General features: G+C 35.9%; 1 protein-coding gene across 1 annotated transcript in view; it reads right to left on the bottom strand.

Moving 5' to 3' along the window:
• Positions 1 to 16313, bottom strand: part of LOC113066390 (SH3 and multiple ankyrin repeat domains protein 1-like) — a 58514-nt gene that overhangs the window by 35868 nt on the left and 6333 nt on the right. Inside the window, exons 2-9 of the mRNA XM_026238297.1 lie at positions 11835 to 12028; positions 9427 to 9630; positions 7735 to 7806; positions 5827 to 5935; positions 5530 to 5681; positions 3890 to 4057; positions 3288 to 3404; positions 605 to 682 (exon numbers count right to left, since the gene is read on the bottom strand). Of these exons, the coding sequence (XP_026094082.1) occupies positions 605 to 682; positions 3288 to 3404; positions 3890 to 4057; positions 5530 to 5681; positions 5827 to 5935; positions 7735 to 7806; positions 9427 to 9630; positions 11835 to 12020 (1086 nt within the window). The 5' untranslated portion in view covers positions 12021 to 12028. The remainder of the gene's footprint in view (positions 1 to 604; positions 683 to 3287; positions 3405 to 3889; positions 4058 to 5529; positions 5682 to 5826; positions 5936 to 7734; positions 7807 to 9426; positions 9631 to 11834; positions 12029 to 16313) is intronic.

Here is a 16313-nt window from a genome sequence, read left to right as displayed (position 1 = left end):
TAATAATAATCACTAATGACTAGTGGCATTGCAGTCACAGCCATTATTGAAGGCCACTGAACAGTATACGCAACACTCTCATCAGCCCATGACCACAGACTTGGAGCATGTCCATTGCTGTCAGACAAGCTATTGAATGTCACAACCTGACATTTGAGAAAGAAACTCTAAGTAAACAAACAAAACAACAAGAGAGAGAGAGAGAAAAAAAACCTAGCTGCTGATTTGAACTAAAACATTTAAGTAAACTACAAGAACTGATTTGATGTTCATTATTTCCCCTGTTTAAAATCTAACTCCTAATTATCTGAAGATACATAAAAACCCATGTAAACAAAGATAATAAAATGATTAAGTACCCTCACGCTCATTGTTCTTTGAGTGCTGTCTTACATAATGCCTGTGCTTTTCTGTGAAAACTCTGTCTAATTAATTAAGAACCAGTCAGAACAACAAACAGACGCAAGTTCATTCAGCGCTCAGGGTTGTGGTAATTTTTTTTAACACCAAACCAACAAAATTGACTAAACTTCCATGAGCAATATTATTTAATTTTTTTTTCAAGTATTAAAAAGTAGCCAAGCAAAGAAACACACTGATGTACCTGAAAGGGCGTTTGTCCTCGGTAGTTCTTGACGTCTTTGTTGGCTCCGCGAACCAGAAGAACCCTGGCACACTTTTCCTTCAGAAGAAAAGCAGATGATAGAGAAATGCATTCAGTGTGATCCAACTCTACAAGAAAACGTTCTACTATCTTTGTTTCTCCACCTTCTTAGAGCAAAATTTGACACGTCACAAGGTATCCCGCCTCACCCAGATCCAAAAGTGACAGACTTCGCCCAGAAGTCCAATTCAAGGGTGATGCTACAGCAAAGTCTACACCCAAAGACATAGGAAGAGGGGGTCTCTGCAGCGATGCCAATGTGCATGTGTGAACGTGTATGTGAGAACCAAAAGCAGAAAGACTGGGAGAGAGAGAGCACGAGCGAGCGAGAAAGATCCAGGGCTTTGTAGCTCTCCAGCCCACTATATCCAGCAGGATTCAACAGCCCACCCACGGAATGCCTCACCACTAAACCGACACACACACACACAATCGCACATATACACACACCTCCATTGCCTTCTCCTCCTACCTTCCTTCTAATACTAGTTTCACAGCTGCTGCCAGCCCTTTTATATGAGACATAATCACATGTGAGGATGCTGCTTCTATTCCCCGCACATGAAAATATCCCTGGCCTGCATTTGGCACCGGTTACAGGTTCCTTGTTGACATGGTGACGGATCGGCACAATCGTGTTTAATCACAAACAATCGAGGCTCGAGAACCTGCCCTTGACTGCAGCGGAACTGACGAACGAGGCAAATTAAGCATCTTTCGCCAGAGGCTAGTGTCAACTTTAATAATAACCTGTTGTGGCCGATCATTACAGATGAGCACTTCAAATAATGACCTCACTGGTCAGCTCAGGGTGAGCACGGCATCATATGTGGCCACCGGTGAACTCAAGAGCCTCCACAAATCAATAAAACGAAACATCTCATTGGCAGGGCCATTTTCACAACTTAAAATGAACTTTATTTTCTAGTCATGGACCAAGCCCGTTTGTTTCCAGTCCATTTAAAGGTTTCGGAAATTCAGCATCATACTTAGGAAAGTAATAAAAGACGACAAAATGAATTTCTTTAATTTTGTTGTCATGCCACAATGGTTTGATTGATTATTCCAAGAAATCAACTGATGCCCTTACAATAGAATACTAAAATTGTTTTGGTTTCCTTATTTAAATATATAAAAATGTAGTAAACATTTTTTATTTGATTAGTGACCCTAGAATCCTAAAATTCTGTTTGTTTTCAGGTTTAATTTCAATCATTTAACTGCATATATTACTTAAATATTTTATGTAATAAAAAAAGAAATATATACTTAAACACCCATTTAAAAATAATTTGAACTTAAATATACTTGTATCAAAAATTTATATATATTTTATTTTATGTATATTATCTTCTTTTCTTCCTTTTTTTTTTTAAGGGGCCAGGGAAATAGAACATTTTGATTATACGTTTACAGTATATATGTTTTCCAGTTCAATATATTAGCTCTAGGGGATACCTAGAATATAAATTAAATTAAATTAATGCATTTAGCAGACGCTTTTATCCAAAGCGACTTACAGTGCATTCAGTCTATAAATTTTTACCTGTCTTTTGTTCCTGGGGAATCGAACCCCCAACCTTGCGCTTCATAGCACAATGCTATACCAATTGAGCTACATGAACATATATATATATATAGAATAGAATAGAATAGAATATATTTATTTAATTTGACATAGGCTGTGAGTGACAGATGTACAGTTTTGTAGACAATCCAATACTTTTTTCAGTGAGAATATATAAGACTATACTAGAAGGACACAAAGATGTGAGATCAATATGGTCTGTGACACAGCAGGAATATGATGTTATAGACAGTGAATACCGCTAGCGCTAGTTCCAGCAGACAATGGCGCCCATGCTGTGACCCCGAGCCGACGGAGCAAGACTAGATCTCCCACAGACGAAACATAAGGTGATTATCTGCCTGGCTGCTTAGTGTCGTGAGCGTAATGGGCCGTTGTCCATTCATAAACGCTGAATGCTGGTGCTAATAGTCGTGAGTGTTCCAGCTGGTTCCAGTTCCAGCTTTTATCGTGGATAGAATGGGAGACAATTGTGAATAGTGTAATGTCATTGGCATTTATACAAATGAACATGGCATCATTTCAGCATATATTTTTACTAAAATTGTAAATTATGTATTTTATTATAGTACTTGCTTGTTTTATTAGTGACCCCAAAATAGAGCAGAATTCGGTTAAAAATAAAATTCTGATCACAATTAAGAAATAATAATAATTTAATAATGCAATTAATTTTGTAATTTAACTGACTTCAAACAAATGAATAGGTTTTCCAGTTAACATATTTCCATCATGCATTAAAACATGTTTGTTGCTTTGTTTTGTTTTGTTTTAAAGAAATCCCAAATCCCAGTTTAATCCCAAAGATGACAGTTTCTCAGAAAGTTTCCCTGCTTCCTGCAATCTCAGCTCGGGCCCTGGGGCCATTGATTTTTCCCTCGAAACGTTATTGATCCACAAAGAGAAAACCATTTTTTATGTACTCTCCTATTGACAGCGTATTCTGTTGTATGACGCCAATAACCTCTGTTTATTGATTTAATCAAATGGAGCTGACTTTGGATCTTTAAAGAGAGATACAGTGTGAGTACATACCTGTTTGTACAGAGCGCAGATATGGAGAGCCGTATTCCCAGATGCATTTTCCACATGCGTGTCAGCTCCATAGAACAAAAGATGCTCCAGGTGCTGGATGTGGCCGTATCGACAAGCCTACCACACAAAATTGAGAACAACGACTTTCACACAGATCTAGAAACAGTTTGTCCTGAAAGAAACGCTTTTGTAAGCCTTCAAATTCATACGGCAGCCTACGACAGATCCAAAAGTCTTTTGAAACATGAAAACACCATTAAGCCTTCAGTGCACTGCCATCTCCAATTTTTTTCAAAGTGTCTAAAAGTAAACCAGACATGCAGCTTTTACGTTTTCCCAGCAGAGTGTGATCAAAAACGCCACGGAAACAATTTGACGGGCATCCTGCAGTCCACCTGTCGCAACACTAGATGTCAGTACGCCGTCACAACAGATGGACTTGATGATGATCTTGTCATCTGTCCATTAATTGAACAAAGCTGCTGTCATATACAACTGCAGCATCCACAGCTTCACTCCACTGATGCATATATTACCATTTTTAGCCAACAGAAAGCTTTTAACTGACTGTCACCAGCTAATAATGTGAAGGACAGCGGCACCTGGTGGATCTCATGCCAGCCGTTCTCATCATGGCATCCCACGCTGGCATGGGCACGCAGTAGGACCTCGCAGCAGCTCGGGTCTCCCCCTACAGTCACTGTATGGTAGAGTGGAGTCAAGCTCTGCCGGTCCTTATAGTCTGGAGACGCTCCCAAATCCAACATAGTCTGCAGAGGGAAAAGAGGATTAGATTTCCTTCAGAGAGGAAAATACACCAAATACAATATTATGATTATGTTTAAGCACAGCCTTGTTTTTTGGAAGGGTTTTAAAGGATGAAAGGAACTATTATTTTCTTGTCTGCTGCCTTTCACGCCACGGCTCAGGATAGTTGCTAGTGATGGGTTTGGGACTGTGTGTTGGGACTTTTTTTAATTTCCCCGTGTGGCAAGCCAAATTAAAAATAAATGCTTCTTAGCTTTTACACTACAGTACTGTATAAAAGTTTGGGGTTGGTAAAAGTTTTAATTGTTTTTGAAAGAAGACTCTTATGCTCACCAAGGGTGCATTTATTTGGTGAAAAATACATTGGAATAGTAAAGCTGTGAAATATTAGTAGTTTTCTATGTTTAAGTTTTAATGCAATTTATTTCTGTGATGGCAAAACTGAATTTTTAGCATCATTATTCCAATCTTCAGTGTCACGTGATCCTTTAGAAATCATACTAATATGCAGATTTGCTGCTCAATAAACATTTCATATTATTAGTTGCAATGTTGAAAGTTGTGCTGAAATTTTTTTTTGTTTTTTGGAAAATTCAAAACAACAGTCTTTATTAAAAATGGCAATCATTTGTAATATTATTATGTCACTTTTGATTCATTTAATGCAACCTTGCTGAACTGCATTCACTGTATTGAATTATTATAACTATCATGAAACATTCACTTAACATTTTGGTTGTCAAACTCGAAAAATTGTAGCATAAAAATATGATAAAACCTACAAATGTATGTATTTTGCAAAAACCTACTGTATGTGAACATGTATGTAAAACAATACGTATGCGTGTAAACAAATGTCCCCTTTTTTATTTTTGATTATTAAATTTTACACAACCAAGCAGTTTCATAACTGCATGACTTAAAGTACATTTTTGTTTCATAACTAAATGATTACAAGTCCTTTTTCCTTCTAAAATTACAAAACCCAGCCACTCAGTAATAAAAATAGGAAATCTATGGCTCTAGCACTTCGAAATGACATAAACTAAGATTCTCCATGAAGCCTTTTTAAATAAACGGCCAGCAAGCAATATACTGCAAGAGCAACAGCAGACAGGAAATTGTGTTTAACAATATTCAGGGCACAAAACAGTAGTACATCAGCAGTATTATTTCCATTTGTTGTCAAGGGAAGAAAGCAACCATGTAATATTGAAAAAAAATCTTAATTACTGAATCATTGTTAAATAAACAAAACAGAGAGTGCGTTGAATAAAAGTACAATATGTCAAAGTGATGAATGTGAACTGTAAACTCAGCAGCACTACTGACACTGTAAAATGTCACTGTACTGATCTGTGTTAGATCAGCAGCAGTCGTTCTTAGAAAAAAAACGAAGTGACAATCAAAGAAGAGGATCACTCTAACACAGCCATAAACTCAAGCCGCCGTTTTGGATTAGGTCATTTGTTACCTTAAGAGCTATCTGGTTCTTTGCCCTGGCTGCTTTGTGCAGGGCAGTCATCCCATCCCGAGAGCGGAAATCTAAATGAGCCCCGCCATTTTTCAATGTGACTATAATCTCCACCATATTGTCCAGGTGGGCCGCAAGGGTTAGTGGTGTCTCTGCAGACCAGAACACAAAAAACAAATTCATTAAAATGCATTAGGAACATCTCTTTTGATAAAAAAGCAAGAAAATAATCAAGGGATGTGTATAAATAGTTCTTTATGTGCACTTCTGGAGGTTATCTGATATGGCGTCCCGTACCACCAGTTTCAGGGTCATGATAGTTGGGGTCCAACCCTCTCTCCAACATATTGGAGACTTTGTCCACCTGATGATGCTGGATATACTCCATAAATTTCCTCAGGTTGACCTGAAAGGAGGTTCGAGAGAGAACGAGAGTGCAGGTGAGGTTAAAAAGAGAAACACTGACAGCTATGACGGGAGCGAGGGATGGAAATGAATGGCTGACGAGTGTGAAGGGTCTCTGCTCACTTCCACTCTCATGTTGAGATCTCTGGGACACACATGCTGCGATACAAGGCTAGATATAAATAGATAGGAGAGCAGCTCCCAGTACAGAGACATCAGAGAGAGAGAGAGAGAGAGAGCACAGCTGATTTGGCAAGGCAAAGAGTTAGAGACCACTTGGCAAGCTACGGCATGCTACGAACACAAATCAACACACGTCAACTCTTACATGCAACCCAGTACACACACGAAGACCTCCAACACAGTAGAGTAAGTGCCATACTCGTACAAAACATAAGAGTTTGTATTATTTAACTTCTGGATCCCGTCCTACCTAACACTAGCTATCAATAATTAACACTTCGACGCTAGCTAACTACTTTAAACCCATTAAGCTAACTACAATGTAAAGATGCCACCTAGCACAATGACAACATTCATCCTCTTCCACTCTAAAAAGTATCTTGTCAGTATTATCTTAAGAAAAACACCTAAAACTGGCTTATTCATTCACAAATATTACATTTCAACAAACCGGCAATGAACTACTTTACATACACTTCATTCACTGTGGCTGCCATGTTTTCTCACTGACACACCTAAAAAAGTTGAAGAAAATCTAGAGGTTCATATATAATTAAGACACGGTGGTGGCATTAATGTGCGTTAAAATTTTAAATGCAATCTTTCCCAAATAACTTGAATGCATCATGAGTGCCTATAAGCAATCATTTATGCGCCGGCCGAGCAACTGCCATTGAGTTCAAACAGCCAGTTTTTTTTACTTATTACATTTCTTCATAGGTTAGGCCTATAAAAATGATTTTTAAGAGTCAGATCAGGTAGAAAAATATCTTTGAGGTAACATCTAGACCCTTTCATTTTTTATAATGCAGTCAGATTTAAAAACAAACCCCTCTAAGCATTTTCATCCACTGCATGTATAATGCACTGATATTCCATATGATCTGAGGTGAATATCTGTTCTTCTGAAACAACTATGTACACAAAGCTGTTCCTACGTCATCCTTTACAAACCCTGGTGGCTTAAGGAGCTGTAATATAATAACTTATTAAGGGAGCTTGAAAGCTCAGAGCAATGAGAGGGAGAATTTTTAATGCTGAGGGAAGCAGTGTGGGGACGGGAGATAAATAGGATGAGCAATAAAGAGGAAGAGATCGAGCACAGCACAGGACATACAGTACAGTGCTGGAAGAAGTCGGCAATTAAAACTTGGTTTGGGAGCTTTGGGGCTGCTTTTGGGGGAGGACCGTGGAATAACCTCCTCCAGTGAATGCAAAAAAACCGCTCATGACCACGGAGGAAAAACTAGCCGAATCACTAAAACGTCAACATCAATGACCATCTCGACCCGAAAATCCTGCTAAGTACAAACGTATGTAAATGCTCCGGTCTCCTGCATTATTTAGCAGCAGACTCTAGAATGATTGCTGTATGGTAGATATTCACTCCTAGTGACTGAATACAAGAAGAACGATTTTTTTTAACATTTCTGTCCTGTTTTAACAGTCGTATCCTAAGACGCCCTCTCCTGCTTGCAATTAAGCTAATATCTTCCATTTGATATGCACGTAAAATACTTAATTATCATAATGGAAAAACAAGTTAATCACCACGTATGCATCCAAAATAAATATGCATAGGCTAATCGACATATGTCACAGCAAAAAAAGTCTTACCTGTGTGTGGAGTTTTTCTATTTGCTTTTCGCTGACGTTTGGCTGCTGGTACACTCTAGTCTTGTAACGGAACTGAAAAAAATTTAATCGGAGTGAAAAATACATTGTGTACATATGCTATATTGGATTAATTTAGAAATTAATATCGTCTTTAAATATTCAGTTTAACCAAATAAACATTTTGACGTAAAATGCACTAGCAATAACCTAGAAATATTTTTACAAATATATTTATTTATTTATTGGTACTGCTAAAAATAAAAAAGGATTACCAATATCATGGTACATTAATTATTTAGTACCCTATATTATATCAGAGTACTAAAGTACTATGGCACCATTAAGTAATTTTGTAAGCAAGATGGCATAAAAATAATGTCTTTTAATAATTTACATAAACCTTAGTTCAAGCAAATGATAAAATAGAAATGTTTCATTATACTCCATTTGTAGCTCTTCTTGGCTGGTCGCTGCCTTGTTAAGTAATATGATTATATCAGGCCCCGAGGCTTGAATGAACATACAGGAGCACTACATAAGGTTCCTGTTACACCAGACTGACATCAGCCTTTTCACAGAGAGAGCTGAGAATGCTCTTGTACTGAATGCACATCTTAAAGAGGGACGCCAGCCTCGTACCACTGCACTGGTGGCAATTTATAGCAGTTATCATCACTGTCAAAACTATTTTGTCACAGGGATCATCCTTGACATAAATAATAAATATGAATGGATATTTATACTCCCGATTAAATTATTTTGATTACTTATAAGATTTTCTGTTCATGCTGATTACCACAGAAATTATTTGGACAAAAAAAAAAAAAAAAAAAAAAAATCAGAAATAAACCATTTTGCCATTGTGATTATCCTTCAAATAATCCATATGAATGGATATTTGTACTCACAATTAAATTATATTGATAATTATTGTTCATGTTGATTACAAAAACAAAAATAATTCAGATTTTTCTTTACTTGTAAAAAATAATAATAATATTGAATTATTAAAAAATACAATAATAAAATCTGTTTACAGTAATGCATTTACAATGGAAGTCCATGTGAGTATATAACACTCACAATAAAAATTACAACTATTTTGATCATTATTAATAAATTGTTCGCATTTATTATCAATTCTGTTGATCTATTCAATTTGGGATTTTTTTTTAAATTAATAAATAAATCACTGATCCTCCTTGACATAATAAACATGCATGGTCAGTTCTTCTCACCATAAAAATATTCTGATTACTTTTATTAATTATTGTTCATGTTGATTACCACAGAAAACCATTTTGAGTTGTTAAAAAAAAAGCAAAAACCACAAATGAATGAATAACAATAAAACAATGATAAAAGCGGTTTACACTAATACACTGGCAAGGTTTTAAAGCAGAAATGCAATGTCACCTATTTGGTAAAGTGCTTAAATGGATTGTTTCATACAAAAAAAAAAAGTGTGCTATTTGAGCTTTAAAGTTGTCCAAATCTTCCTTTCAGTGACGGCACTACTGTTCTAGGCAGATTAACTTCTAGTTCAGCATCTACCAGCATAATTCCTGTTGATATTTGTGGAAGTACTTTACAGATAGTGACGTCCCATGCACGTATTGTGTCAAAGTTACATCATGGATCAAGCTTGAGTTGACTCTGCAACACTCCAGCAACAAACTAGTGACGCATTACCTCAAGGGTTGGAATGCCTTTATTGGTGAATAGCGGATTGTCTTTCAGGGGTCGTTCTTCCTCCAGGAAACCACTCTCCCTCCCGTCCACCGCTGGCTGGAAGAGCCCGTAGTTGAGCACATCCCTCAGACTCTGTGTGAGTGTACACAGGATCTGCTGCTTAGCAACCCATACTGTGGCATCAGGACTGAACCTCATGGATTTCTGGCAAAGCCACAGAGAGAAAGCAAGAGAGAGAGAGGCAGAGAAACGCTCTATCAGGCCAGAGCAGGTGTACAGATTAACTAGAGGAAAACATTGGTGTGCTAAAATGTTCAAAAGGGAGAAAACAGGAGAAAACACAAATCATGTTTTATGACGTTATTTGGTGTTGGTTGACATTTTATAACAAGTATAAAAATTTATAGGGGTTATGTCATACATTTTTCATTTTAATCAAATAAATCAGTGGATTACGAGGACAACAGGAGGTGGACTTGTACACAAGAGGAAGCGTCATTTTGGACTCGCATTTTGGCAAGAAGTGATGGTTTATACGCCCCAATGATGCATTTGTTTCCTACAAACATGCAACTTTTCACTTAACAAGATGGTAGTTGATGGACTGGAGTTGTGTGGCTTTTATCAGCTGTTCAGCCTCTCGTTCTGACAGCACCCATTCACTGCAGGGGACACTTTGATGAACAAATGATTAAATTAAAATTACATTTCTGCATTAAGCAGACGCTTTTTTACAAAGCGACTTACATTGCATTCAAGATAATTTTCTCCTAACATGTGTTCCCTGGGACTTGAACCCCCAACCTTGCGCTTGCTAACGCAATGCTCTACCACTTGAGCTACAGAAAAAAAGAAAAAACAAAATACATGCTAAATTTCTCCAAACCTTATCCGATAAAATATTGTGCACATGAAACAAGATGTAGTTTAATGTAATTTAGTCCATGCAGGCTTTGAATTAGTTTACCGTATTTTCTGGACTATAAGTCGCACTTTTTTTCATAGTATGGCTGGTCCTGTGACTTATAGTCAGGTGCGGCTTATTTATCAAAATTAATTTGACAAGAACCGAGAGAAATGAACCAAGAGAAAACATTACCGTCTACAGCCGTGAGAGGGCGCTCTGTGCTACTTAAGTGCTCCTGTAGTCTACACTGAAAACATAGAGCGCCCTCTCGCGACTGTAGACGGTAATGTTTTCTCTTGGTTCTTGGTTCTCAATAAATGCGACTTATAGTCCGGTGTGACTTATATATGTTTTTTTCCTCATCGTGTCGTATTTTTGGACTGATGCGACTTATACTCAGTTGCGACTTATAGTCCAGAAAATACGGTACATGCTAGTATTGAAAGCTCCTAAATACTGACAAAATGCAATCACCAGCAAGCACTTTCATATCAAACTATAAATACTGATGATTCATCATGCACTGCCCACATTTCGTCCAATCAAATGCTACCTGAGAATGCTTGTTTTCTCGCGATACTTTGAAAGAATACTTTTATCTGAATAACAGCATCTTGTTCTTTTGGCTTTTAGAACTAATAAAATCTATCCTACCTCCTCTTTATTCCCTCACTGTGACTGGAATATTGTGGTATTGTTGACACGAAAATGGTATTGCTGGCATGTAAACACAGAATATGGAAAGCTTGGATAATTGTAATGCTCAATAAATGTGACACTGACAATAACTTGCACAATATACTAACCGTAACCACATGTGCAAACACAATTCAATGTTCTGCTTCCTCCAAAAAGAACCGTTTCAGAAATGACAGACACAGATATTTTTAAACAACATGCTTTGAGAGAAAGCTGTAAAAATGGCTTCCCTTAGTGGTTTTTTGCTTTTAATTTTATGCACAATAAATTTAATTCTATTAATTTCAATATTACAAAAAAGGGCTTTAATAGACAGCATGTATTTGCCGTAAATTATACGTTTAAAGTAGATTTGAAACAACTGTTGTATTTTACTGGTGCTTTTATGGATTTAAAAAGTTTGACTTTGGGATATCTGGCTTGCTTGAGTGTTACTGCAAAGGAATAACCAATAAAACTGTTACCTTAACATATGGAAAACACCTGTGTTAAATGATTCTACATGATATTGCTTTTTCTTTTTTTTTTTTTCAAAGCTTTACATGCATGCATGAAACAGATCAAAAATACTTGTTGCCTATCCCACTTGAATATTTTCCTTTTTTTTTTTTGTTCACTAAAACCCAAACAGCTCTCAAGAGAAGGCTGAAACTGTAAGAGAGAAGCAATTTACTGTAATAATATAATTTAGAAAGATCCACATGGCCCAACAGCCTGGGCTGAAACAGAAGCGTGTGTGTGCGCGCGTGTGTGTGTGTGTGTGTGTGTGTGTGTGTGTGTGTGTGTGTGTGTGTGAACGCACAGACTGCTGCAGGTCAGGGATGACCACACAGATGAACATTGTGTCTCGCAGGCTGTTGTCCAGTCGGGCACTGGTAGGACGATCCAGCCTGGGAGGCTCATCTCGGGAGCTGTCTGATTCCGAACTGACCGAGTCCGAGAAACTCTGAGCCATTTCCTCTTCGCTAGACATGGGGCTCCGCGGCATGATCAACACTGCAGAAAGAGAGCAAACTTTTGGATAAAAAAACTAATTAAATTAAACACAATTAAGTACTATTAAACAGTATGTAAATAATACATAAATACTATTAATTAAGTAAATAAATACCCAAAATGGTAGAAAATATTGGAAAACTAATTAGACATTAGTTGCTTGTAAGTATTTCAAAGCAAAGAGGTGATATGCAGATAAAGATTAGCATTAGCATGAACTTTTAGCTGCAGCATGTGATTAATATTATTATAATTCCCAAAAAACATCCAAATAAATGTCTTTATAAAATAGCAGTAAAAATTAAATAAAGAAACAACTTTAGAATGAACTTGAAAATAAAATACTGGAAATAAGAATATGAATTGGGAAATAAAATGAAATATTGACCAACATGCTGTAAAATAAACTAGCAAGAATTATAATATATAATGAATAATCACTTAAATATAAACTCAGCATAGAAAAACTAAATTAAACCACACAGTCAACTCAAGACCTCTAAGCGATAAAAACGTTCTTGATTAGAAGCAGGTCGTTTGATGGACCAGCCTATTGACATCAGCTGAAAAGAAAAGTCATTTCAGATGGTGCAGCAAGTTATTATATTTTGATGAAAGATTACCAAGACAAACTTGTCTTTAATTTGGAATAATGAGATTGATGAATCATGCATAATAACACAAGGAACACATCAATAAACTGCCTGTTGACTTGAGTGCCTATTATTCCCATATATAATATCTTCGTATTACTGTCTGGTCATTTAGCTCCTATTGTTTATCTCTCTGTGGCCTTTTGTGAATTCACTGGGTTCACCAAATGTTTCTGAACAGTCCCTATCTGTCCAGACTGAGCGTGTTTTTATTTAGTCTGCGGATGACTTTAGGAGCGCAGCGGGACACTGAAATGTCAGACTGTATATCACGTCATTTTAATATTTCTACTCCATCTTTTGCGTCTTTGCTACCTTGCAGGGATAACTGAACCGAATCACCAGAAGAAAATGAAAAGGCCTTGTTTATCACAAATTTGGTTAAATGAACAAATCAGCCACATTTGACTTAAAATATACATTGAAACCTTTGTTTATTTTCGCTAATTGCTTCTAAGTAGATCGAAGCAACATTATAGTGTAACGTAAACATGCAGCGTTTACATGCACATAAAATCAACTATAATTTATTATGTAACGGTTTGTAAGCACTTTCAGCTGTAGCATATGAATGAATATAATCAGATCCTAATAGACATCATAACCCACCTTGACTGGCCTATTGTCTTTATTAAATGGAAGTAAAAATAAAATAAAATAAATACTTTAAAATCACCTTGAGTGTCCTGTTGTTTGAATAAAATGACAGTGTAAGAAATCAAACAAATTAACAAAGCAACTGAAAGAAGAACTGAAATACAAAATATAAATACAAAAAATATATAATAAAATATAAAATAAAATATTATACACTTATTAAATAAAATGAGTTTCCTATTGTTTTTATAAAATTACAGCCAAACTAAAAAAAAAACAAAAAAAACAAAAAAACAAATATATATATATATAAATTGTAAAATAAATTGAAATAAAATAACCAAACTTTAAAATCACCTTGAGTGTCCTATTGTTTTATAAAATCACAGCAAAATATTAAACAAAACAAAACTGTAAAATTAAACATAAAATAAGTAAATTAATAAATGAACTGGAACATAAAATAATTAATATTCTGTTCTAAATGAAATGAAATAAAATATATACAGTGAGGTCTTTCATCTTAAAACTTTGTTGATTTTGTTGCTAGATTTTAAATCCCGCTTTATTGGACTCACAGACTCTTGGACCCCATTGTATATTTTATTGCTTGTTCTTTTATTATAGTGGACTTAAGGTTTCCAAAAGGGCCAGATGGAGTTATTTTCTGTGTTTTGGGTTAGCACACTTCATATTTCTGAAGTGTACACAAGCATTAGACATCACAACAGGATTTCTGAACGGCAAACAAAATGTCTGGGTGTTCGGGGGGAAGACAGTAAGCAATCTCAGACAGTGACAGAGACAGAGAAAAGAGACAGAGAGAGAGAGAGAGAGAGAGAGAGGCTCAGACAGTAACTAAAGCAAAGAGGTCAGATGAAATATCTGACTAACGGCTCCTCGCTAAAGCTTAAATCACAGCATACGCAAACAAGACGAAGATAGCTGAAGATTAATTATTAGCACTCACCACATTCCCTGTGCATTTTGACCCATGAAAGGTTTGACATTGCCATGCTAGCAAATCTAATGCTAAACTAGCATCTGTAGGTGGTCTAATAACTGCTATTGTTTAAAAACACCACTATGTGATAGTTAAGGGTGCTTCATGTAAGAATATACTTGTACAATATGTTACACAATCTAGAAACTTACAATCAGCTGTGTAATGTGGTAAAATAATGTTTATAAAATATAATTTGAATACGGCCGTGCTTGTTAGCAAAACCGAGCCCAGTGATTCATACGCTAAATGTTGCATGCAATAACGCACCGGTGAAAATCAGCCACCCTGGTGCCTCTCTCCCCAGTGGCTCAGTCAAGCAGCCGTGTCATTCATCAGGACTGTCAGTGTAGGTTTTCTTGCTTGACCTTTACAATCACCCACCACCAAGACAGGATTCAAGAAGCAGGAAGCATTTGTCGACTCTCGCGTGAAAGGTACCACCAATTAAAACCTTACAGCAAAGGGTGGAAATTGCACCCACATATACGTTAGTGCTAAAAAGCTGCCAGCAGATTTAACACATAACTCTAGCGTTGACAGGAAAACACACGGACACTCACTGAAGTCCTTTCACAGCCGTGTCATTGTGTGCTGGGTGATATATTGGTTTCCTATGAAGTAAATATTATCCACTTGTGGGCATTTAAATAAATTACACAGTACAGGATTTCATCTTGCAGCATTAATTAGATCATATTTGCTTGTAAGTAGTTCAAAGCAACATTACATGTGTAACTTAACCTTGCAGAGGATACATGCAGATACAATCAACAAAAATAGATTACATTTATTGCATTAGAATGCACTTTAAAATGAGTAGTCTGCTGCTTTATTAAAAAGGCAGCAACAAAAACAAAACAACACAACAAACCTAACCTAACCTAAACTTAACTTAACTTAACTTAACTTAACTTAACTTAACTTTACTTAACTTAACTTAATTTAACTTAACTTAACTTAACTGAACTTAACTTAACTTAACTTAACTTAACCTAACCTAACTTAGCTTAACTTAACTTATAATAAAGCATAAGCAAAGCAAGGCAAAACAACTACAAAAAAAAATCTAAACAAAGCGTAAACAAAGTGAGGCAAATCATATAAAACAAAACAAAACAAAACAAACAAATACTGAAAAAAAAACAGAATAAAAAAGCATAAGCAAAGCAAAAAAAAAAAAAAAATAAAAAAATAAAAGACTGGAAAATAACAAAAAGCAAAACAAAAAACATGGGAAATACATAGACAATTACATAAATATGCTGGAAAATAAAATAATAAAATAAAATGAATAGCAACCTGGTGCACTAAAATAGAAAAAATGGTCAAAGATATGCATTCATCAACAGTTAATAATGTGGATTAACTATATACTTTATATTTCTTATTTTGGACATTATATACATGCAGAATCAAACACTAGATTACAAAATCATACACTGGATTTTCAGACTTCATTATTAGTACAGAGACAATTTTGTTGTCTTCCTATTTTGGTTATTATTTATTGCACTTGGTTATGCAAGATCCTTATATATGGCAGCAATTCTCAAGAAGGATAAAAAACTAGCACATACTGACCTAGAAACATAATTTACTGTACTGTAATAAGTTAAAGTTTTGCATTTTCCCTGTTAACTTTAAAAACCCAAAGCCCAATGTCTTTTCATTACAGCAATTATTTATTAAAGGTAATGCCAAAATATTCACTCTGAATGTCTGCCACTGTTGTCACGACAACTACTAAACACATTTGCATTGTTACCGTTAATGGAAGTGATGCATTAAGCACTGTCATAATGTTTGAGGCTTAAAACACGCGTCATGCCCTTCGTAACTTAATATCCTACGCTCATCAAAGAAAAAGAGGAACACAAGAAGGATTCAGGAGGGAATTAAGCCCCCCCTCCAATATCCTGAAAAACAACAGAAGATTTTTCTTCTTGAGATTTGTCGAGGAACATCTCATATGAAGCTTAGTTCACTTCTACAAAGCCCCTGTATCATTTTACAGCAGCAGTAGTGGTGG

Source organism: Carassius auratus, chromosome 50 (genome assembly GCF_003368295.1).
Source record: "Carassius auratus strain Wakin chromosome 50, ASM336829v1, whole genome shotgun sequence".
NCBI lineage: Eukaryota > Metazoa > Chordata > Actinopteri > Cypriniformes > Cyprinidae > Carassius > Carassius auratus.
The sequence above is the reverse complement of the archived record's forward strand: the minus strand, read 5'-3'. Positions and strand labels throughout refer to the sequence as shown.